This window comes from Rhinolophus sinicus, linkage group LG11 (genome assembly GCF_036562045.2).
Source record: "Rhinolophus sinicus isolate RSC01 linkage group LG11, ASM3656204v1, whole genome shotgun sequence".
Taxonomy (NCBI): Eukaryota; Metazoa; Chordata; class Mammalia; order Chiroptera; family Rhinolophidae; genus Rhinolophus; species Rhinolophus sinicus.
In genome coordinates, this window is record NC_133760.1 from 62,657,876 (window position 1) to 62,683,384 (window position 25,509).

General features: G+C 46.2%; 2 protein-coding genes across 5 annotated transcripts; one reads left to right on the forward strand and one right to left on the reverse strand.

The window, feature by feature from the left end:
- CYREN (cell cycle regulator of NHEJ) lies at positions 1 to 5,544 on the forward strand. Of its 2 annotated transcripts, none has more exons than XM_074315346.1 (4): positions 1 to 46; positions 1,387 to 1,649; positions 2,643 to 2,718; positions 3,679 to 5,544. In XM_074315346.1, exons 2-4 carry the CDS (start codon positions 1,522 to 1,524, stop codon positions 3,901 to 3,903), a joined length of 429 nt encoding a protein of 142 aa, XP_074171447.1. In that variant the 5' UTR covers positions 1 to 46; positions 1,387 to 1,521; the 3' UTR covers positions 3,904 to 5,544. The 2 variants fall into 2 exon arrangements, with proteins under 2 accessions (XP_074171447.1, XP_019606377.2); XM_019750818.2 differs by lacking the exon at positions 1 to 46 and adding an exon at positions 113 to 621.
- On the reverse strand, positions 5,400 to 25,256 carry TMEM140 (transmembrane protein 140). Of its 3 annotated transcripts, XM_019750837.2 has the most exons (3): positions 24,635 to 24,799; positions 8,514 to 8,727; positions 5,400 to 6,918 (listed from the first exon to the last, which is right to left on the reverse strand). In XM_019750837.2, exons 2-3 carry the CDS (start codon positions 8,516 to 8,518, stop codon positions 6,318 to 6,320), a joined length of 606 nt encoding a protein of 201 aa, XP_019606396.2. In that variant the 5' UTR covers positions 8,519 to 8,727; positions 24,635 to 24,799; the 3' UTR covers positions 5,400 to 6,317. The 3 variants fall into 3 exon arrangements, with proteins under 3 accessions (XP_019606396.2, XP_074171446.1, XP_019606387.2); XM_074315345.1 differs by lacking the exons at positions 8,514 to 8,727; positions 24,635 to 24,799 and adding an exon at positions 25,117 to 25,256; XM_019750828.2 differs by lacking the exon at positions 8,514 to 8,727 and having other exon boundaries at positions 24,635 to 24,825.
- Between the last annotated feature and the right edge of the window lie 253 nt (positions 25,257 to 25,509).

Sequence of the window (25,509 nt, forward strand, 5' to 3'; positions counted from 1 at the left end):
CGTTGGAGCGGGGGCGGGGCAAACGCTGGGGGCGGGGCCGGCGGAGGTGAGCGCGGGGCTGGGGGCCGGGGGCCGGGGGGGCCCGGGGGCCTGGGGGTGACCCGGGGGCCGGGGCCGCGGGGCTCCGCAACCGCCGGTTCCTGCCTGCCGGGCCCGCCCCGGAAGCCAAGAAGGGGGCGCGAGCCCGGAAGGCAGGACCTGGGGCTGGCGGAGTCCTAGTCCTGCCTGGAGCGCTGGGGCCTCGCTGGGTGGCCTCCCGCGGGTCGGGAGGCAGGGACGTGGGCGGTTCCCGTTATCCGCGAGGTCCCGCGTGGATGTCCCGTGTTTCCCGGCCTGTCCCCTCCAGCGGGTTGGCGCTCGTCGTAGCCTGGGCCGCCTGTGGTCCCCGATGTAGCAGGGCGGCCTTGAGCCCGGCGTGCTGGGCACGTCACGTGCTTGCGGGATTTTCCCAGCTCTCCCCGCGCGGCGTCTGCCTCGGGGGTTTGGCGTCTGCAGGGCCTAGTTAGGATGATGTCTGATTAATTTTTTTCATAAGTTGTAAACAGCCATTCTAGATGAGCAATAAATGATCAGGTCGTGGTTCAGAGAGGAAGCTCTTCTTGGCTGACGACCCTTTTCGAGGTAAACCTCCGCTCCAGTGAGATCCCACCTAGGCAGGAACCCTGAGCTGCTTTGAGAGCCGACTGCTAAGTGGAAGGAAGACTACCTGAACCTTTTGAGTTACAGGATGGGAGGAAGGGGCTGCGATGGAATCAAGTGGGAGTGGGAAGAAGAGAGGCCAAGTTAGATGAGCGGCTGCCTGGGTCCTTCTGGATCTCGCACGTCAGGGAGCCAGGCACAGCTGTTTCTCATCCCTTCTGCTGGTTAAAATCTGACCAGTCAGAAGTATCTTCTGATTAATGGAGGGGGTGTTGGCCAATGAAACCTTGTAAATCAAAATGGCCTCAGGGTTTCTTGTAACTACACCAAGACAGAGAAAAGAAGAAGTCTGGAGAGAGAGATCGTTGAGAGGTTATTTTAGGGTAGGACAGGCTGAGCACCCTGGGCACAGAGCATTTGGGGTGGCAAGGAGAGGGGTGTGCCTCCTTCCTTTCTCCCTCTTCTGTGCTGAATGGCTCAGGCAGATGCTACAGGAGGCATTTCTGTTGGGCCTGGCTGCCTGTGTGGGGCCCGGGGACCTGTGGCATGGCAGAGGGCTGCTTCTCCCTGAGCCCGTCAGCTTGCCCACTGCCACACCTCCCTTGATGCCCTGTGAATGGCCCGTCTGAGTCTCGTGGGCTGGGCTCACCACCCCAGTCACCTCTAACCTGCCCTGACCAGTACTTGTGGCTGATGACTAAGAGTATTCTAGCTTACTTAATTCACTGGACTTTGTTCTTCCTTTAGGAATTACAGCTTGACTCCCAGTTGGGACAAACAGATCTACAATTCCTGGAGTGATGAATCGGATTCACTGTCCTGAATTAGAAAAGCAAGCCAGTAAGCATGGGCCCTGACTCCTCTTCATGAGCCACTAGAGAGATGGCAGCCTTGAATTCTGGGGATAAAAAGAGGGTCCTTCCTGCCTGGATGACAGCCCAGGTGGCTGAGAAGAGAATGGTGCCAGTGAAGAGGAAGAGAATGGCAGCGGTGCCGGTGGCTGCAGCAAGGTGGGACAACATCTGGCCAGGGGCCTCCTTCAGAATCTAGAGCAGGAGGGATGCAGGGATTTGGGGGCATCACAGTCGCTGAGCCAGGTCTTCCAATGTTGGCAGAACGGTGAGGTGGGCAGGCGTTTCTATCCATAGATAGCACCTCAGCTTGTATGAGGCTCACAGGCTGCGTGCGGGAGGCAGTGAGCTATCCCCCCACAGACAGGTGCCCCGGCCCCTGTTGGTGAGTCTCCACTGTCAACCCTTCCTGTGTCCGATCCCAGATCGTGGTTCTCTTTCTCAGGATCACACACATTAGCCAGGTTCTCAGACACCACTTGTCCAAAATGCCAGTCTTTTCACTTGTAACAAAAATTGTGACCATCCAGTGGGCAAGATGAGTGGACCAGGTGGTCCAGTTTTCCTGCAGGTTGATCTCCAGGGACAGACAGAGGAGCAGCAAGTCGCTGGGCCAGCATGAAATCAGAGGCTGTGGGGTGGGCCAGCTGAATGATGGTAACTGGGGGGCTGCCAGGGAGGGGACGTCACTGTACTCTCCTGATGGGGCACCTGGAGCTCAGGGCCCCCCCCCCCCCCCCCGTGGCTCGTCCTTGTCTAAGGTTTCTTCGTTAGCAACCTCCCTCTCTGATTGTCACAGCCCTTCTGTTCAGTGTTCATGCAGTCAGCTAGGTTTCAGGCAGGTCTCGGCCCGATGGTCTGTGTGGCCTGCTCACATCCAGTGTGCTGTGTCAGTTGGCTCTCAGGAGCGGCCGTCATGCCCTATTTCCAGATCCCTGGGGGAGCTGACAGTGGGTGAGAAGCCCTCTCTGTTGCCTCCATGACCCCCCCATGCCAGTCACTGGTCACAAGGATGAGGACGTTCCGTTGGTGCCCTGAGGAAGTTGCCTCTCTGAGAGCCCGGGGATGCGACACTCTTGCTCACCTTTTCTTCCTCCTCGTGAGACCTGAAGGTCATCTGTCCCCAATCCTAGCGTCGCACCTTTCTTTCAGACTTCCTGCAGTGAAGACTGTGTACTGCATGAGTGAAGCCGAACTCGTAGACGTTGCTCTGGGCGTCCTGATTGAGGTAAGGTCAGGTGTGTCGGTCCTGACTTTTAGGACCCGAAACTCTTAACAGGCAGAAACTAGACGACACCCTTGCTTAATGTCACTAGAAGAGACGCCCTGCGTTTTCAGGCCTGGGGGAGCCCTGGCATCTGTCTGCCCTTCAGCCCACCTCTTGTCCCCCGAATCTCTCAGGCCATGCTCCCCTTGGCCTCTCCCCCTGTGAGTGTGCACCCATGGAGAGGGAGGGGTGGCTGGGAGAGGGAGAGGGAGAGCAGCCCTGTGTGTTGGAGAGGAGTGCGTGCTACTGTGGGTGCGGAGGGGACAGGAAGTCTAACTGCTGTGTTCTCTGAAGGGTCTTTTGGGTGACATGAGTGCTTCCCACTGTACTTCTCCTTAATTAGCAGGACACCGCTGGAGTCTCCTGGCTCATAGTAATTGTAGCGCCTTAGAGTTGTGTGTAGTTAACTAGGTGATTTTATAGGGCATGTGTGCGTATATATATACACACACACACACACATTTGTATATATGGTATGTTACTATTTCATTTAATCCTTGCAGTAACCCAGTGGTATAGTTATTTCAGATACTATTATCCCCATTTTACAGATGGAAGAAATTGAGACTCGGGGACTTTCCCTTAGTTACGAAGCCAGTAAGTGACAGCTTAGGCCCACACGCAAGGTTTAGATCCAGTGCTCCTTTCATGCTGTCACTCTGCCTTTCCAAATAAGTTTTTTTTTTTTCTATTTAGTTTTTGGCTTAGGCAATCCTCAGGTCCCTGCCCCCTTCTCTCCCAGGTTGGTCTTGATTCCTTAGAGAACTGCGGAGAGGTAGGTGGGGCGGCGGTCCCTGATTTGGGAGCAGTGCCAAAACCTAGTCACATGTTGGTCTACTACCCCCATTTCTACTATCGCCAAAACAGCACATTAGAGAAATAAAACACATGTGTTTGCCTGCTATTTCTTCTATTTCACAGAGCCGAAAACAGGAAGAGGCGTTGGAACGGCTGCCTCTGTCAGGCGCTGATAAACTAGAGCTCTCAGCACCACCGTCACCAAGCGTAAATCAGGATGAAGACAATGGCAAAGGTGCCCCTCCCCCAGGCCTTCGCCCTTGTCAGGAGCCTGCGGGTTCCTGCCCCAGAAGCCCTGAGGAAGACGAAGATGTGCTAAAATACGTCAGGGAGATATTTTTCAGCTAAGGGGCAGGCTACCCAGGACTTTCTTCCCAGAGCAGCTGAAGGAGAGTGTGCTTTTCCTGTCAGCCTGGGGGCTGCTCCCAGCTCCACACCTCCTTGGGCTGGGGACTGTCACCTTGGAGCAGACACGCCGGGCCTTGGGATGTGAGGAATCAATGAGCTCCCATTCGAACTCCTCTCACAGTGTGTCCTCTTCCAGCTCAGGGGCTCTGCCATCCCAGTTGTCTGTTGTGTAAGGTTACCAGGCTCCAGGGGAAATTAGGTGGTGCTGGCAAACTTATTGGAACCAAAGAGTCATCTTAATTTTCAAAGAAAAAAACAGCTAAATACACTGGAATTCTTCCACTTTAGTCAGTGCACAATCTCTCCCTAAGGACGTAACTGGTTTAAAAATACTTTCCTTGGGGCCGGCAGGCGGTTAGAGCTCCGTGCTCCTGACTCCGAAGGCTGCCAGTTCGATTCCCACATGGGCCAGTGGGCTCTCAACCACAAGGTTGCCAGTTCAATTCCTCGACTCCCGCAAGGGATGGTGGGCATTGCCGCCTGCAACTCAAACCTTGAGCTGAGCTGCCGCTGAGCTCCTGGATGGCTCAGTTGGTTGGAATGCGTCCTCTCAACCACAAGGTTGCCGGTTCGACTCTCGCAACGGATGGTGGGCTGTGCCCCCTGCAACTAGCAACGGCAACTGGACCTGGAGCTGAGCTGCGCCCTCCACAACTAAGACTGAAAGGACAACAACTTGACTTGGAAAAAAGTCCTGGAAGTACACACTGTTCCCCAGTAAAGTCCTGTTCCCCTTCCCCAATAAAATATATTAAAAAAAAAAAAACTTTCCTTTACAAGACAACCACTCATCCATCCCTGAAGGCATGCTCTGCTCTGGGAGCTAGAGGCTCACTGGGCGCAGATTGTGAGAAGCCCCTACCCATCAGACAGGCCTCCCCCAGTTGTGCCCTTCCTTCCACTTGGTGACCTTGGCCTTCACCCCTAGGAAGGCAGTTTTTTGTTTTGTTTTTTTCCCTAATGATTTTATTAGGGAAGGGGAATAGGACTTTATTGGGGAACAGTAGTGTGTTTTTCCTGGGACTCATCAGTTCCATCCAAGTCAAGTTGTTGTCCTTTCAATCTTAGTTGTGGAGGGCACAGCTGAGCTCCAGGTCCAGTTGCTATTGTTAGTTGCAGGGGGCACAGCCCACCATCCCTTGCGGGAGTCAAACTGGCAACCTTGTTAAGAGCCCGTGCTCCAACCAACTGAGCCATCTGGCCACCCGGGAGCTCAGGGGCATCTCATTGATTTCATTCTAGTTGGGGCGGGGGGGGGGGGGGGGAGGTGCAGCTCGCTGGCCCATGTGGGAATCGAACCAGCAGCCCTGTTGCCCAGAGCTCGTGCTCTAACCAACTGAGTCCCCTGTCCGCACCCCCCCCAGGCAGTCTTAAATCAGAGTGGGACAGGACCCCAAAGGAGACGCTCAAGACAAGAAATCACGGCAACATCCATATTTCTGCTTCTGAATTTTTTTTAAAATTTTTTTTTCTGCTTCTGAATTTAGTCTGGCTCTTGACAGGCATACAATGAACTGATTATTTGCTGTACAGGTTTTCTAACACACAGGTCCCAATAAAAAATACACGGAAGTCCCAATACACAGGCTGTACTTGTATCCTTTCTAATTCTGGGTTGAGCAGTGAAGGGATACAACGATTGTGTGTACGTGGGACCTTTCAGCCTTGTTCACCTTCCTTCCTGCTCAGGATTTGCTGTATTCTCCCGAACTCCCAGGTCCCCTGTTAGGAATGATTTGCTAGCTGACTCCCCTCTGCTGTTGTCTTCAAGTCCAGGAGCCTTATTCAGGGAACATGCGAAATCCATATCCTCTCTTCAGTGACTCCCTTGGAGATGTCCCCTGGGCCTTTGGGAGTGGTGGCACAGGGGAGGGGCTCATCCCATCCACCAGGGACGGAGGGGGCAGCTTGCTAGCCAGGACCCCGAGGACACTGAGGCTCTCTTTCTCGGTGTTCTCCATTTATTGCCATCGGCCTTCATTGGGTTTCTTTGGCATTTAGCTGTTCCGCCTGGAAATCTGGCCTGGTGACAGCAATCCTTATGTCCCCCTTGCTGAGCCTAACGTAACAATGGCTTGCTCAGAGAAGTTAATGAAAGCACAAATCCTGTGACAATGAGCTTGCGGTTTTAGGGTGTCCTTGGGAACCTTGGAAGTTGCAGAGGACACCCCTACACTACAGCTACAGGTGTCCCGGCTGGCCTTACTACCTCCTGGCCTCCTACCCCCTCTGCGGTGGGGCCTGTCTGCTAGAGCTCGAGATCAGCATTAGCTATGAAGCAGGATGGCTGAGAAGACACCAACCCGTGGATTCTCCGGCACCTTCCCTGAGAGAGAACCCTTGCGATCATGCCCTTAGGCTCGAGTAGCAGTGCTCAAGCTTCCTCTTGCCCACTCTGCCATCTGAGGGTATACAGCTGTGGCCATGAGCAAGAGGATGAGTAAGGCCTGGGCAATGCTCAGAGCTATAAACCCAGGCCCCAGGAGGGAGAGACTGAGCCACTTCCAGGTGTAGATGAGGAAGAGGCCCAGGCCGCCGGCCAGCAGCATGGAGGCCACCACCAGGAAGCCCACCGCCAGCTGCCACTCGCCCTCATTACTGTTGCACTCTGCCAGCAGGAGAGGCAGGGGGACAAAGAGGGTAAGGACGAGGGCCCCGTACACGCCAAGCCTGGCCAGGGCCAGGCCAACCCGAGACACGCCCAGGTCCTCCAGCTCGGGGAACTGGTGGCACTGAAGGCAGCCCATGTCCTCGTCCCACAGGCAGAAGCTGTAGAAGCCGAGCCTCAGGTTGGGCAAATCAGTGAGGTTGCCGGCCTTCCAGAGCAGAGCGTAGAGCAGCAGGCCGATGACCGTGGCCGTGAGGGTCAGGATGCAGACGAACAGCAGCTGGGGAGCTCGCTTTGGCATTGGAAGGGTCATCTTCCGTCCTCGGCAGGTCTGCTCTCGTGGGAACCTGTGGGGAAGTCACACCAGTGAGTGTCCAGCTCTCCCTCCCGGTTTCTTCACAAGCTCATGTTCTCCCTTCTGGAATTCCATAAAAACCTGTGGTGAAATCCCATCCCCCTGCCCACCACCCCCTACAAGAAATCTGAGGTCACCTGCAGGCAGGACCCACTTGGTAAGCCCTCAGCTGCCTCTCTGAGCTGAGTTCAGAGGGAAAGGCAGCCCCAGGCACCTTGGAGTGCCTGAAACATGCAACTTCAACACAAGCCTTTGGGCACATTTGTGAGGGGGCTTCTCAGATTCCTATCGAGGATGGGTTTGCCTAGGGTAAAAGAGAAGCCTGTTGTTGGGTCCTGAAGGAGGGGGAAGACGCTGAGGGCTCTAGGGACTCATGGTTCTCAGGGCAGCTGTCACTGGTACCACCGGGGAACTGTAAGAATTATCATCCCTGGTCCACAAACCAGTCAGACCTGAACTTCTGAGGTTGGGGCCAGGCGCTGGTGTGTTCTAGAAGCTCTGCAGCTCATTCTAACATAAAGCAGGCCTGAGGCCCACGGCTAGACCACTGGAGTTCACCTGCCTGCTCTGGGAACTCATGGGGTTAAGACGAAATACAGCCTGGTGATGAAATTGCATCATTACTTTTAAAACAACTACAATATTTTTTTCCCCTGACAGCGCAACAATATATGTTAATTATAAAAAAATCTTGGAAAATACTTTTTAAAAGTAAAAATACATAAAAATAACCTTTATTGCCCACTGTATACATAGAACCACTGCTAATGTTCTACCAATATTTGTGCTGATGTGTTTTTACATAATCCTACCATTGAACATAATGCTTTGCTCATTGAATATTGTGAACATTTTTCAAAGCTGTTAAATATTTTTCAAAAACATAGTTAGTGGCTGCATAATCATGTCATAGATTTATGCATTACACTATTAGTAGACAAATTGTTCCCATTTTTCACCATTACAAATGATCAAGGAAAGTACTAAATACCTTAAAGTACAATTATTAAATCAAGGGTAGAAATACTGTCATGCAGGATCTCTGCTCCCGCTCCCTGCACCAGAACGCAGGATATGGTGAGGCCAAAAAGGAACACCCACGGAGCCATAGGTAGGGGAGTCACACCGCTATTATTCTTGCTGGCGGCTGGATTGGAGACACAGGAAGCAGGAGCCACACGATCCGCAACCCGCCGTCCGCTTCTCTGCCAACCAACCAACTCACCGGTGTAGCCACGGCAGTTTTATTTGTGGCTAATGGCTAATTGGTTACAGCTGATGGCCATCTACTACCCGAGCCAGCACCTTCCTGGAAACTGCTTTCCTGGCTCTGTCCCCACAAATACTCTTCAGTGATTTTATTGCATATTGCCAAATTGATCTATCAAGTAGTGTATAGTATATATATAGTTTCCTCATCACTTTTGAAACAAATCTTTTCACTGTTTTTAATCAGTAGGACTTCTCCTACTTGGGCATTGAAAACACAATAGTCTGCACAGTATACCTTTATATTTAGAAAATTTCCCATATGGAACAAAACAGTCATTTACATCCTGAAAGGCCCAGGAACCCAGAACCACAAACCTCATGAGACGTAAGGAGCTGGAGCTGAAATGCACACAGGGGCAGCGTGTCAGTGCACCCAGCCAGGAGTGCCAGCTGGCGTCCAGCAGTGCAGTGACAGTGGCCGTTGGTGGTCCTGCGGAGAGGCCCGAGACGCGCACAGTCCCAGAGAGCACCTTAGGAGCAGCAGTCCCTTTTCCTTCTTAAATAAAGCTGACCACACCCCACCTCTGTTCTGCAAGAACAGAAGGGACCAAATGAAAAAAACCCTAATGAGGGAACAGGATGTGGGACAGGCGCAGGGAGAGGGTGGTGTCGTCTTAGCCCATACGGGCTGCCGTCACACAGTGCCGTCACACACATTGGGTGGCTCTGATTTCGCCCAAAGCTAGAACGGGTGCTCCACCAAGCTGTGATCTCGCCGACAAACCGTCTTCATCTCTTTAGCCCCAGAATGGTGCCTGACAGACAGGAGGAGCTGATTTTTTTTTTTTTTAATAGAAATGTATGCGAATTTCATATTGTATCCGTTAGTTATTTCACATACGTATTTTAAAATATACCTGTCTTACGACACCTTGAGTCAAAGGGCCATGTTTTATGTCTCACATACACACGGTGCTGCGATGGTTTCTACTCGCTTCCTACTGGAAATATGGACAGACTCCAGGAACTCGTGGACAGAGAGGTGGGAGGCTAGTCCTAGCTTCTTTTCCTAAACATTTCTCAGTGACAATATATGGATAGTTGGTTGGAAAACCCCATGGCACTCCACTGTCCTAAGAGCTGACCCTGTGTCATGCAGGGTGGCATACGGGGTCTCTGGTCCCGCTCCCCACACAAGAACGCAGGACATGGTGAGGCCAAAAAGGACACCCACGTAGCCATAGATAGGGGAGTCATACCACTATATTCTCGCTGGCGGCTGGGTTGGAGACACAGGAAGCAGGAGCCACACGATCCGCAAGCCGCGATCCACTTCTCTGACAACCAAGCTCACTTGCTAGCTGCAATCCATACTTGCTAGCTCAGCCACCATTTTCTTGCTAGCTCCCATTTTTTGCTAGTGTAGCCACAGCAGTTATATTAGTGGCCAGTAGTTCACTGGTCACAGCTGACGGCCAACTCACCACAGCTGATGGCCATTTACTCACCAAGTGGGCACCTTTCCACATGAGGCCGAGCCTGGAAACCACTCCTGGCTCCTGGCTCTGAAAAACCACAGCCTGGTTTTTCGTTTCGATTCGTTTTGTTTTGTTTGGCTTTGAACAATCCTAGTAATCATGAGTCACAATGGGCCATTTAATTCCCTTTAATGATAAGCCAGTGCTTCCTTCAGAGGGCAAAAGGGGACACTGCTGTTATTGTTGCCATTTTCAGATGAACTTTTTTTTTGTTTATAATAAAGTAATACATGCTGGTTGTAGAAAACTAGAAACATGTAAAAGTGTGGAAAAATCATCTATGACTTCAGGTCGTAGAAATAACCACTCAACAACACATTTCCTTCTATAATGTTTTACGTAGTCGGGGATCACGTAAATATTTATGTTTGTATCCCACTTTCTACACATCATTACACAGTATGAAGACTACCCGTCACTAGAAATGTTGCCTAAACGATACTTAGTGACTGCATATAGCCGTCTCACGGTTTACAGTTTTTATATATTATGTTTTATGACATTACTTTGTAATATTATAAATAATGTTTTGGTTAATATGTTTGTGAATCAATTTATCCTTTGTGAACAAAAGGGCTATGGGATAAACCTGACAAGCCACGTGACCGAAAGTCACCACCCAGGAAGGTCTGATCACAAATTCCTAACTGGGCAGGTCGTAGCGGGTAGTCACATCCCACGCCCACAGCTTCCTCAGCAAAGGTCAGTCTTTACCCTAACTGAGCCCTGTCCACTGTTCTCATGCATCTAGGGTCACGTACCTTTGAAATGTCAGAGTAATTTATTTTTCCAGACCCCTCGAAGGCACAACTGCTGGCACGAGAGTATTAAATCACAGAACCACTTATTGTTATCTTGTTGCCCTCATAGCATCTCTATGTGCTGCGAATGTTAACTATTAACTATCCTCTACCCGCCAATGTAAAGGAAGCCTGTTTCTCCATTTGGCTTTTTACCAACCCTGGAGATTTCCCTGCTATGCTTCCTCCCACCTCCTTAATCTACCACCAATGGATTTCATGCAACCTTCCTTTCATTTCATTTGATTCTCATGCATAAAATAAGCTGCAAAACTGCCATTCTCCGGAGCATTGGAGATCTTGGCATATGTCATCAGTTTGGCTCAAACTCATAAAAATTCTCTACAGGTTTGGATGTTTCTTACATCGACACTTTCCACCAGCAATTTAAAAGAGGGCTTATGTCATCCTCCCCAGTGTTGAATATTCTCAAGTCTTTGCATCTTCCACAACGACAAATGACACATCACTGCTGTTATTTCTCTTTCAGGAGTACAGCTTAACATTTTTCAAGTGTTTGTGACCTATATGTTTTCACTTGTGACGTGCTATCTGTTCGTTTGTGCTTTTTTTCTTCTTATCATTTTGAGTTTTAGTTTTTGTCAGTCTGTATGAGCCCTTTTATAAATAAAGACAGTTAGCCTTTTGCTGTCATAATTGTCATAATAAAGCATAATCCTTTCGTCGAATTAGGGCCTCTGGACACAAGTTTAGACTCCAAATTAGCGTGTTCAGGCTTGGCCATTGTCACTTAAGAGTCCCAGGGGAAGCAAATTCCCAGTTCAGGAGACAGAAGGAAAACATTCTCAGACTATTCATTTGAGGCAATTGTTTTTTCATTTTGTTTTTGTTTTTCAGTTTAAGATCTCTAAAATTTTCACACTAACAGCATGGTTGCTGAAAGAGACACAAGCATTGCATCCTGTTCGAAATTTTGGTCTTGTCAGTTTCTTGAAACGTTCATGAGGTTGTATCTGAGGGAGGATTAAAATTCTGGCAGACTGTGGCATTGAAAACTCCTTCTGGCTGTCTACCGTGCTGGGTAGCAGGGCCTCAAGTTGTCCAGGGCCAGAGTATAGGACCCCCAACAGGCAGGGAACACAGGCGTGCATTCCTGGCGTGTCTCTGAGTAGAAATTCCATGCTTATACAGAACTGTTCCTTGAACATAAGGAATACTTCAGAAGGGTTGAGTGAGCAGGAAGGCCGTTTCTTGCCCTGGACACTTGCTTATTTTCTGAAGATGGACACAATACCGCTTGAGTCACAGAATCAAAATGAACTTTCCAAACAGCCCCTGGTGTCCTTGTTCCTTTTCATAGAGGAAGGTTTGTAGCTCCAATCTCTATCTCCCAAGCATACTTTATACCTTTTTCTTATATGCTAATCATTACATTACTCGTAATCAAACATTGATCACACATGTATTTATAATTTCTAATTTGTCACTGTTTTAATATGGCTTTACATATTATATTTTCATCTTATCTCAATACTTGAGATCCCCCACAAAATTCCCTTCTCCTCTACTTTGTCTTATACAAAACACCAAAGGGGGAAAAAAGAAAAAAAAGAAAAAAAACAAACCCATAAACCTTCCTCTGTTTTTTTCAATTCATTCTTCCTACATGACTGTCTAATGATATTCAATAACCAGACTATATTCATAGCTGGGCTTATTTAGTCTCACAACATTTATCTGATTCACCACCTGCATGTCTGTGTCACAGATCATGCCTCCAAGGCCAACCTCATAAAGCACGCCTACACCACCTTTCATATCAGACGACCGTGTATCCACCACCAGTGGAATTCTATTACATTCCTTAAGTGTTTAATAAACGCTTATAGTTTGCCCAGCAGAGAGGAATGCAAATGCTAATAGAGAATATCCCCTTTAGTTAGAGTACTCTCTCCAGGAGGTTGAAGACTAGATGTAGTCTGGAACATTTGAATTCCTCCATCAGGGGATAATATATGCTCTACCCAGCAGGGTCTATATGTTCTGGAGCTCGCTACCAACAGACAAAAATCCTGGCCCTCATGGAGTTTACATTTTATGAGGGGCTCCATGAGGGCAAGGATTTTTGTCTGTTACTTATTTTTACTTAAAGACTGGCCAGCCATCTGTCTATCATCCATCTATCTATCTATCTATCTATCTATCTATCTATCTATCTATCTATCTATCATCATTATCTCACTATCATCTATCAAAGCTCTGTCTTTTACAGTTAGATTCCCAATTCCCAGGACTAACTAGCACATAGTAGGCACTCAATAAATATTTGAGTGACATATAAATGATTGAATGAGCACCAGCAATGACACATAGAGCTTCTCTTAAACTCCTATCTGTTTTTTCTTTTTCTTTTTTCTTTTTTTGACCTGCTTCTCTGTCCTGGTTCCCTCCTCCTGGTCCTTCTCTTTATTTTTATATTCTTTTGATTTACTAAATGTTAAGTTTTCCAGCTTCAAGAGTTGAACACTTTTCGACCACTTGAGAGCATGGATGATCAATGTGGTGACAGCTGAGGTCAAGGGGTGACAGCCCCCTCCCCTGATCTGCCACCACCAGGAACAGTCATTACCGTGGCCTTGAGAACTGCCTGCTAGAACTTGGATGTTATAATTTTTGTTGCTGTCAGACATGACACATTTTGCAAATAATTGAAGAACAGAAGCTTGAAAGAAAAAACAGGTAGGTTGTTGGGTTGTTATCAGTTGCAAATGTACCTCCTGGCCTTTCTTTTTATTAATGATGCAAGAAAGCTCTACGGCAGACCCAGTCAAGATGGCAGAGTAGGTAAACACTGTGCTTATCTCCTCTCATGACCACGTCAAAATCACAATGAAACTACAGAACAACCGTCATTGAGAATCACCTGAAGTCTAGCTGAACCAAAGCTCTACAACTAAGGACATACAGAAGGAGAAACCTTGAGATTGGTAGGAGGGGCAGAGACGTGGAATGGGCTGGTCCCACACCTGTGTGTGACGATTAAAAATTGGTAGGGATATCTCAGCTGTGGAGGCTCCCCCCACCCCCTGGAGGAGTGAGGGGTCCCAGCCCCACACCAGGCATCCCAGTCCAGGGTTGCCAGGAAGAGAAGTCCCCACAACTTCTGGCTGTGGAAACCAGCAAAGATTGTGGCTGAGTGAGACAGAGGTTTCAGGCGCTCCTCTTAAAGGGCCCACACATGGACCACCTTGCTGATGGATTCACTCGCTCTGAGCTCCAGTGCTGACGCAGCAGCTCGAAAGGCACCAGGGACAAACGGAGGAACTGAATTGTCTGGCTCAGGGCATAGCCTAGAGGGGCAGCTTTCTTCCAGAGGAAGGAGTTGGCAGAAGCCATTGTTTCCTTGCTGAGCCCTCCCACTTCCCAGCATGCAGACACAGGTGGCCGCCATAGCTGAGTCTCCATCAACCTGACTTACTCTGTTCATTGGCCCTGATTCCGTAAGACCCCACCCCACCACAAGTGGTGGGGTGGGGTCTCACCCAAGCTGCTTCCAGTGGCTTTTTTGTGTAAATGGCTTGTCTTGGCTCATGCTGCAGACTGTCATAAAATCTCTCAAAGGTTCACAAAACTCAAAGAAACAGCATCTAGATTCGGCATGTCCTATACCTCTGGCTAAGCAGCTCTAAGCCCAGAACTAGTAACAGCCGGTGTCGGTTTGTGGCTGGGCCTCTCAAGGTACGTCTCAGCCCAGTGTGAGTGGCAGCCATCTGCGGACTGCTTTGTGGCTCATGCCAGGTGGCCCCGGCCAGAGCACTGGCTGCAGCTGAACTTGGCCTGTAATGGGGCTTCTCCCAGGAGGCCCAGGGGCTGGAACATTTGTTGACCAGCTTTAGACCCAGCTGGAGCATCACCGAGCAGCCTCTGGGGACAACATACCCAAAGGGCAGACTGGGCAGGCATCAGAGCTCTGCTAAAGTGAACCCTGCTCTTTTGGGTCAGCCCTTGCAATACAACTCCTCCACTGTAGTCACAGCTAATCTTCACAACCAATCAGCCTGACGGCCAATCCCTTCCATTGACATGAAACAGCAAACAAGGCTCAACTACAACAGGAGGGCACACACAAACCACACAAGGGACAAACCTGCAATACCCGATTCAGGTCATCAGGAAGACTGCACCACTGAGCCCCACAGGACACCTACTGCATAAGGCCACTCTACTAAGACCGGGAGACATAGCAACCCTACCTTATACATAGATACAAACACAGGGAGGCAAAATGAAGAGACAAAGAAACATGTCCCAAATGAAAGAACAGAACAAATCTCCAGAAGAAGAACTAAACAAAAGTGGAGACAAGCAATCTATAAGATGCAGAGTTCAAAACAGTGGTTATAAGGATGCTCAGTGATTTGAGGGAGAACTTCAACAAAGAGATAGGAGATAGAAAACATGGAAAAGAACCAGTCAGAAATAAAGACTACAATAACTGAAATGAATAACACATTAGAGGGAATCCAAGTAGATTACATGAAGCAGAGTATCAAATCGGTGATTTAGAAGATAAGGTAGCAGAAAACACCCAAACAGAACAGAAAAAAAAAAAAAGAATAAAAAAAAAAAATGAGGCTAGTGAACTAGTGTCTGGGGCTGCTGGGACAATATCAAGCGTATTTGCATCATAGGGGTACCAATATTTGCATCATAGGGGTATCAAAAGGAGAATAGAGCAAAGAACTGAAAACCTGTTTGAAGAAATAATGACAGAAAACTTCCATAACCTGGCGAAGGAAATAAGACATACAAACCCAGGAAGCACAGAGTGCCAAAGAAGATGAACCCAAAGAGGCCCACACCAAGACACATGATAAATAAAATGCCAAAGCTTAAAAATGAAGAAAGAATCTTAAAAGCAGCAAAAGAAAAGCAGTTAGTTACTTACAAGGGAGCTCCCATAAGCACGTCAGCTGATTTCTCAACAGAAACTTTGCAGGCAAGAAGAGATCGGCACAAAATATTCAATGTGATGAAAAGCAAGGACCTACAACCAAGATTACTTTACCCAGTAAAGCTGTCATTTAGAATCAAAGGACAAATAAAGAGTTTCCCAGACAAGAAAAAGCTAAAGGAGTTCATCAATGCCAAACCAGAATTACAAGGAATCTTGGAGGGACTTCTTTAAGATGGAAAAAAAAAAGATTAAAAATCTGAATAATAAAATGGCAACAGTTACATATCTATCAGCAATTACTTTCAACATAAATGGATTAAATGCTCCACTCAAAAGACATACGATGGCTGAAAAGATAAGAAAACAAAACCCTTACATATGCTGCCCACAAGAGACTCACTTCAGATTGAAAGACACACACAGACTGAAAGTAAAGGAGGAGAAAAAGACATTTCATTAAAATGGAAACAAACAAAAAAGCTTGGGTAGCAATACCTATACCAGACAAAATAGACTTTAAAGCAAAGGCTATAACAAGAGCCAAGAAGACCCCAGTAATCCCACGTCTGCGTATTTATCTGAAGAAACCCAAACACTATCTTGAGAGGACATGTGCATCCATATGTTTATTGCAGCATTGTTTACAATGGCCAAGATGTGGAGGCAGCCTGGGTGTCTGTCGATGTATGAATGGATAAAGAAGAGGTGGTGCATATATACAATGGAATATTGCTCGGCCAGGGAAGGGAATGGGTTCTTGCCATCTGTGGCAGCATGGATGGACCTGGAGGGTATTGTGCTGAGTGGAGCATGTCAGACAGAGAAAGACAAATTCTATATGATTTTGCTTATATGTGGAAGCTAAATAACAAAATAAACAGAACAGAAACAAACTCATAGATACAGAGAATATTTTGATAGTTTCCAGATGGGAGGGGGGTTGAGGGTTAGTGAAAAAAGGGAAGGAGTTAAGAAGTACAAATTGGTTGTTATACAGTAGTCATTTGGATATAAAGTAAAGCACAGGGAATACAGTCAATAAAATGGTAATAACTATGTATCGTGTCAGGTGGGTACTAGATTAGTCAGGGGGATAATTTCTTAAATTATATAAATGTCTAACCACTATGCTGTACATCTGAAACTAATATAAAATAATATTGAAGTAAACTGTAATTGAAAAATTAAAAAAGGGGAGGAAAGGTGAAAGGGAAGAAGAGGGTTAAATTTCCAGGTATAAAACAAGTCATCGGGACATAATGTACAGCATAGGGAATATAGTAAATGACATTGTGACAGGTATAGTACAGTGTCAGATGGTTGCTGGATTTATCACGGTGATCACTGCTTTAGGTATATAAATGTTGAATAACTATGGTGTACCCCTTAAACTGATATAATGTTGTATATTAGCTATGTTTTAATAAAAATCTTTTTTTAAAAAAAAGAAATTAAGGTAGATTTCTCTGTCTAGAAAGGAAGGTTTCTCGGACATATTCTAGACTTAAAAAATTTGTGACATCCGAAGCAAAATACTTTGACTTTTCTCCTCCTAAGAAGAGATTATTAGAAATGTTGCTCTTGCCTTTTACTTTCCCAAATTTTATGGACTTAAATTTTACTGCAGCCAGAGGGCCTGTGTGCTTTGCCTTATTAGTTTACATGAATTAGTAGATAAATCAGTTATTCAAACATGCATTATTATAAATGTTAATAAAACAAACAAGCAAATCCTCCTCCTCGAAAGAAAAAAAAGCTGTATGAGACCATACAGAGAGAAACTTTCTTCAAGAATTCTCTTTGATCAGTCGGAGTGGTCTGGAAAGGAATCTAATTTGATTGAGGGCTTATTAATAATAAAAAAACAGACCTTAAAATCTCTCGAGCATTTATTCTATGTCAGGCCCTGTGCTAAGCACTTAGTAGGTATTATCTTACGAAATTCTCTCAACGACCCTATGGAAGCAGATTTACCATTATTATCTCCATTTTCCAGAGGAGAAAACTGAGGCTTAATGAGGATCAGTAACCTTCCCAAGTTCACACAGCCAGTGGATGGTGAAGTCTACCAGGCAAGATTGTTATAATCACTGCCTCTATCTAGTACGAACCTGCATCTGTCTAACTGACTATGTGCTTACTGAGGCCTCATTATTGGTGGAATAATGGTTCTGGGCATAGGCTTTGCAGCTGTGTATCCTGGGTTCAAATCCCACCTCTACCATTTACAACTTTGGTTAGTTAGCTAGGTTACTTGTGCTTAGGTTTCTCATCTGTAAAATGGGCATAATTGAACTTATTTGATAGATGTTCTAGAAATGAAATGAGGTCATTGCAGTATAGCACGTTGGAACATGACCTAGTCAGTAGCCCTTAAATTATTATCATGGAGAAGAAACTAAAGCCCAGGGCCACACAGCCTGTCAGCAGTGAAATTCCAGGGAAAATGAATAGTGCTGGAGTTTGTTAACAGAGCTTCACTGGACGATCTAACTCCAGGAAGCTGTCCTCATTGATGTTTGGTGACGTTGATACCAGGATGCGGGCATCACGTAGAGACATGGTGGTAAACAGCATGACCCTTAGAGCCAGACCACCTGGGTTCTACACCCGCATCTGTACTGCACCCACTGGCCCGTTCTTGGGGGCTGTTGTGAGATTGAAGTGGGTTAATTTATCTGGAATGGACTGGTGCCTGACACACAGTATCTATGGCTGCTCTGATTGTGCTGATGAAGCTGTGATTCAGGGACAGAGAAGGGAAGTGAGGGAACAGTGAGGTAGAGGTGGGGGGGTGGGGAGCGTAACATGAACAGAGAGAAGTGAAACACAGGGAAGAAAATATCGGCAGAATAAAGCCAGACAACTAGAATCTGACAGGGTGGAGAGTCAGGTGGAATGCTTATCAGAGAAGGCCTGAAGCCTTGACCAAAATCTCTGGCTGAACACACTTGGGATCAGAGTCTTTATGGTTAGGGTGTGGTTTTGACAAAAATAATAAAGGAAGGAACAAAAATGTGTCATATTTCCTTTTGCAGAAATAAGGTCTTTTTATTTTTCAAAACCAGGTCACAGCAGAGTCCACGAAGAAGTTTCTGGGGATGACTGGGCCTTACATCAGCTTTTTTATGAAACACTGTGATGTTTTGACAGACTGAATACTTCCATGTAGATAAAGCCAGCTTTAAGCGGAAATACGACACCATGAGATTGCAACGCAGCGTCAGAAGCATGAGTCCCGCCACCTCCACATACAAACTACTGAAATAGGCTGTTTCATTCACTTGCTATCTGCTCACTTATTATTATTATTATTTTTTTTTGCTTATTATCCGTTTGCTAGCAGATGATCCAGTTAGGAACAAAGATAAAAAAAAAAAATTTTTAGAAGGAGAAAAAAAATCCTTATCCACGAGAAACGGCCTGTATGTTGGAACCTGTAGTCACACAACAGCCTAGCCAACTGTCCCCCTCCCGCCCCGTGTCTTTCCTTAAGGAAAGAAGAGTCTGTGAGACTGCCTTTCTGGGACTCTGTTCCATCCTTGTGTTTACACCTTATGTCTCTCTGTCTGGTCCCCAAAAGATGGTTTGCAGCCTAAGACGGGTAAGATATCTCACGGGAGATACAACCTAAGCCAGGCGGAACCAAGTGGGGACCCTCAATGAGCTGCCTTAGAAAAAAATGGGAAGGGGCCTTGCCTCCCCTTCCTCCTGCCTGGGAAAAGCTGTTGCCGGCTCTGGCTTTTCCCTGGCACCTGTTTGTGAGAGAAGTCATAAGGACAACAAAGATCAATTCTCTCCATTTATCTCAACGGAGTTGTTACAATACGAGAGACGTGACCCTGAGAAGGTACATACCTTAGGTAAGACATCATGGGACCTTGTGCTTCGGCTATTTATAGATAAAGGGTGATTGGAATAAACATTTTTCTGCTATGATGTGTCTCACAGACCGTGTAAGAAACAATGTTACTTTCTTGTTTTTGTATACCTATCAATAAAAATCTTCAGTTGGCCTTATTCTGGGCTCCAGTCCTCTGAGACTGAGAGACCCCTGGCCTTCTGAGAGATTTAACTGCATTAAGTCTCTGTTTGTTTCTTTCTTAAAAACTTAACCCAAACCGCCCCTTCTCGCACCCTCACTGCCCGTGTTGCGCTGGATGCAACAGGAACCCATCCTCATTTGTTTATTTATTGCTGGGACTCCACCATCAAGTTTAGGGGAGGCTAAAATTCACAGGACCCAAAGCAGAGTTGAAGACAAATCGTACTAGAAACTAGGGACTGCCTTGGGCTGTTGACTCTTGGTTCGTTGGCTCCAGCCCTCTCTCCTGCAAGCACGATGGAGATTCACAGTCCCCGTTCTCCTCATGATCCAGGATTTCACCTGGTGGCTCCATTAATGACACTTTGGATGCTCTCCTGAGACAAAGGCCCGGGGGAATCGGTGACACTCAGGACAAACTGGTACCTGCCTGCACTGAGCTTGTACTCTAGCTGGGGAGACAAACACCAAACACATCTTAAAAAAAAAAAAAAAAAGGAAAAAAGATAGTTACAACTTTTGGAAAGATTGGAGGAGGAAATAAACAGGGTGACGTGCAGGCAAGAAACTGGCAGGAGGAAGTGGTGAGTCTAGATTAGAGCATCAGGGAAGGCCTGTCTGCGAAGGAGAGCACGATGTTTATACACACCCTGTGGGGACAGGAACAGACTGGGGGCTGGGGTGGCCGTAGCCCAGTGACTGAGGAGAGGGGAGGAGAAGCGAGACAAGTGAGTGTGGTCCAGACCTCCAAGGGCCTTTGAGGTGTGGATTGTGTCCTTCTAACTCCGTGCTCCATTATCACACACTCCTAGTCCCCAACATAAGGAGATAGCCCCCCAGGCAGGGGGGCTGACAGGGCAGAGAGAGGCGCTGAGTTGGGGTATTATGTCATGGAACCCTGCCCACTAGCCCCGCTATAAAGACCAAGGCCCGTTCATGCAGTTTGTACCTACTGGCCAAAGAAAAGGAGAGAAGGGAGCGAAGGCAGTCACTGAGACCTAGACCTGAAATTTTGCAGAAGGTATTTTGAGAATTGGCTGGAAGGGAGGCAGTGTTCCATGAACCTTCACCTCCATCCGAACACAAGGGAATGGGATTCTTACTTGTAAGCTTGTGAGGCATACGAAATGGCTTCTAAACATGTCAAAATAACTCAAAGAAAGCAAACCACAGACAAATTCAGTAGCAGTTGCTAAGAGGCCTCCCCCTCCATCCCTCAGGCCAGTATTTGGGAACCTCGGGAAAAGACGTTTTTCTTGGTTACTCAGCCTGGCATCACTGACACTGTGCTTCCTGGTGGGTAGGATGCCCGAGGAAGGGCAGGCATTGCTGCTCCTTCTCGTTCTCTGCTGTGCCAGAGGCTTCGCTGTTTGTAACTGCGCCCCCCCCCCCCCCAACTGCTGCCAACTGGACAGAAGGTATCTGTCCTCACTAAAGCACCGGGGCCTGGGGGTCATCTCCCAAAGTCTACTGAGGTCTAGGTTTGGGCTGATAAAGTTAATTCATGTATCAGGACCCACAAAATGGAAGCCGATTTGCAATATCTGTCCAGCTCCCAGGTAGATTTCTACAAATAAATGGAGGGGAAATTGAGCCACATGAAACAGAATGGCAGGGGTACTGGAGGAACAGCTTGGGGGAGCAGCATATTTTATAGAAGTCATACATACGAAGTTAATACATGATAAAAACGGCATACTTTCATGGAAGAACAGGTTTTTTTGTTACTGCAGAAGCAATTAGTTAACTGAAAACAAAATAGAACTATTTTAGGTCCTCATCTCACTCCACATACCAAAATAAATTTCACATGGATCCAATAGTGAAATAGAGTGAACAGGAAAAAAAAATCTATTTGGTTCATGAGTTAGAAAGAACTCTGAGCTTAAAAGCAAGTTGAAACTACAAAGAGAAATTGAACAGATTTTACTACCGTGTTTCCCTGAAAATAAGACCTAGACAGACCATCAGCTCTAATATGTCTTTTGGAGCAAAAATTAATATAAAAACTAGTCTTATTTTAATATAATATAAAACTGGATATAATATAATATAATATAATATAATATAATATAATATAATATAATATAATATAATTATGGGTCTTATATTAATTTTTGCTCCAAAAGACATATTGGAGCTGATGGACCAGCTAGGTCTTATTTTCGGGGAAACATGGTATTTAAAATATACATTACACATTTACAAACATACAAATTATACATTTCTAAACAAAAAGAACAACAAATAAAAGTCAATGAGTATGAAAAACATCTGCAACAAATATGAAATGATTAATATACCTAATAGAGAAAATGTTCATGCAAACAGATAAGAAAAACATTAATCCCCCATAAAAGTGGCCAAGGACTAGGAAGAGATATTTCACAAAAGAAGGAATGCAAAATAGTACTTAACTGTAAAAAACTGTTTTTTCCTTTTCCTACTTTCCATCAAATGTGTGGGAGTTTTCCTTCACCAAGTAATTCTTTGGATGTCCTACAATTTAACTTCATTCTGACACTATCTACCTGGAGATCCCACAAGTGAAGGGCTCAGCCCCACAAGACACCCCCCCTTCCACTTCAGATGGCAATCTCAAGTGTAGGTTTGTCACCTGTGCTTCTGATTGACCGGTTATCATTTGGAGGTTCCCATGACCCCCTCCTTGGGTTTGATTAATTTGCTGAGTGGCACACAGAACTCAGGAAAATAGTTTCCTTACTAGATGACTGGTTTATTATAAAAGGATACAAATCAGGAATAGCCCAATGGCATGGGTGCAGAGGGCAAGGAATGGAGTGAAAGGGGAATGGAGCTTCCATGCCTGTTCCAGGACCTCCACGAGGTCGCTAGCCTAGATGCTCTCAAACCCTGTACTTCAGGGATTGTTATGGAGGTTTCATTACATCAGCATGGTTGATTAAAATCATCGGTCATTAATGATTGACTCAAATTCCAGCCACTCTCACAACCCTAGCGGTTGTGTGGTGGGGCTGAAAGTTCCAACCCTCATGCTTATTTTCCCTGGCAACCAGCCTCCATCCCATGGGGGCTTTCCAGCCACTACCACATTAAGGTAAACTCTGATGTGGTTTAAAGGGCTTCTTATGAATAAATAAGACATCTTTATCTGTGTTATCACTTAGGAAATTCCAAGAGTTTTAGGAGTTCTGTGCCAAAAAGAACAAATATATATATTTCCTATTATAAATCACTACCTCACACTGACTAACATAAAATAGTCTATACCTTATGTACGTAAGTAATGTGATCATAGATATGCCAAGTAAAATAACCTATGAGTTTCATCAAAACAGCAGATGAAAACACCTGATACCAAGAGTGCAATAAGGGGGCCGGCCCGGTGGCTCAGGCAGTTGGAGCTCCGTGCTCCTAACTCCAAAAGCTGCCAGTTTGATTCCCACATGGGCCAGTGGGCTCTCAACCACAAGGCTGCCAGTTCGATTCCTCAAGTCCCGTAAGGGATGGTGGGCAATGCCCCCTGCAACTAAGATTGAACACGGCACCTTGAGCCAAGCTGCCGCTGAGCTCCCGGATGGCTCAGTTGGTTGGAGCGTGTCCTCTCAACCACAACGTTGAGACCTTGGACCTGGAGCTGAGCTGCGCCCTCCACAACTAAGATTGAAAGGACAACAACTTGACTTGGAAAAAAGGAATCCTGGAAGTACACATTGGTCCCCAATAAAGTCCTGTTCCCCTTCCCCAATAAAATCTTTAAAACAAACAAACGAAAAAAGAGTGCAATAAAACTGGTATTCTCAAACAATGATGGTAGATGTGAACATTCTTTTGAATTTTCTAGGAGACAATTTGGCAATCTGCATTAAAAACCCTAAAAATAGTCTATCTTTTCACCAAGATATTCCACTATAAGTTTGTCCTAAGGCAGCAATCAGAAATGCAAGCAATGAGTTATATACAGGAATGTTCAACACAGTATTACTTTGGCAAAAAAAAACTAACCAACCAACCAAACAAACAAACAAACAAAAAACCAAAAAACAACAACAACAACAAAAAAAAAACCTGGAACCAATTTGAATGCCCAGCATCAGAATTAAATTAAGACATAGCAAGATGATGCAACCCTACATATCAAGATGATGCAACCCTGTTCTTGTTTAAAACAAACAAACAAACAAACAAAAAAACAGGTCTAAAATCACACTATATTACATGGCTACAAGAAAGACACTAGGAAATGTCTAAAATGTTAAAGTTAGCCAGGGTATTTCTGGGGCAATTGTTCTCTTTTTGCATTGAAAATATTGCCAGAATTATGTATTATAGTTATGAAAAAGTGAAATTATAAAAAAAATACACATAAACAACCTTAGTGATTAGATGAACCAGGGAGTAACTGAAAAGAACAGTGAGAAAGGGGAATGTGTGGAAAAAAGAAAACCGAAAGGCGAGTATCACGCGAAATGGCTCTCAGATCCAAGACTTCGGGAGTGGTGGGGTACAGGTGGAAGATACTGAAAAATGCACTTAGGTTGTGATGAGGAAAGAAGGAATCACATACACGCATATTTGTTTGTTTGTTTTTCCTTTCCCAAAGAAGCTTTTGATTTTATAGGTGAAGCAGCATAATGGAAGTTGTTAGGGAGGCAGACCATATTTAAAAGTGGTGCACCAACATTGCTAACACCCCACCATGAATTTCCATCAAGGTGTGAGAAGCCACAAAGTGTAATAACACAGGCACTGAAAATCTCTTCGACCCTGTAATACTCTTTCTGACCCCTTCATCCACACCGTGTGTGCTTCTAGGAGGCAGTGTTTCTCGTGAACTGCCTTTGAGTACCAGTTGAACTGCTGCGAGTTCACGATCTGCTTTTGTTTGGCTGCCTTTCTCTGGTGATCAATCTCCTTCACAGCCGCAGGTATCTGTGCAGACCCTGCTACCCACAGTTACCCGTTTGTGTTTCTAACCGGTGATACTGGCAATACCCTGACCAATTCTGAGACCAGATGTACACAGGGTGATGCTGAAGGAAGAAAGGAGAGCAGAGTACAGGGTAGAGCATACATAGAGGTGGAGGGGAGATCAGAACACCGACTACCAGTAATTCCCATGCCCACTGTTGGAATGTGAAAGCTCTAAGAAAACAAACTGCAGAGTGGTAGGCATCTGGGCAAGCCTCGGTATATGCGGGGTAGGTACTTACAAAGTTGCAGAACCCATAGAAAGTCACAAGAGGAGGAACAGGAAATCTAACCAGGTTCGGTTTCTGCTTTCTGATGTCAGCCTCCACGCTCCGGACAGGGCAGGGGAGACACATGCGGTCCTGAGCTTACTTACATCTGACCAGTTACATCTGCACTTAGAGCCTAAGTAAGTGAACAGCCTAACTAAATGAACTTTGATACTTGGCGCTGCGTCACGTAACGTCACCAAATCAGCTGATTTCACTTTCATTTCTTAACTACCCGGCAGTGCCTGTGACTTCCCATAAAGAAGGGGCATAAACAACTTGTGCTTTACCCACAAATGCAGCCAACCAGCCGACTTAAAGACCAGGTAACTGTCTTGATTGTATCACGCCACTATACCAGAAAGGAATCTGGTGAAAACACTCTCCAAGCTCTCAGTGATTTAAACTGCCAGATAAACACAATGGAGAACCGTTTTTAGAAGGGGAGCACTTACTCCATCTTGTGGTTTCCTTTCCAGGAATCAGCTTTGTAGGACGGCTGGGCTTTTCTGCACACATAAACTTAGCGTTTTCAGGAGGGTGTTTAGGCCCATGCTGCAGCAGCTGGAACACCTCTTATTGCAAAATCAGAGGAGCATGAGGATTTTATTTTTGCAATCATGGGGGCTCCCAGCCAGAGTTTACAAATTGCTCCCTTTGCTCACGTAACCAGTTGGAAATTCCAATTTGGGGTTAAGTCAGTACACAACTATCTAGTAATATGGCTGAATCCTTCAGGGTTTCTCTTCCCCTCCCCCCAAATGAGATCTTTGATTTGTTACGTGTGTCCCTCCTTTGCAGTTCTTTGAAACTCAAAGCCTAGATAGAGGTGATGTGATCTGACAAAG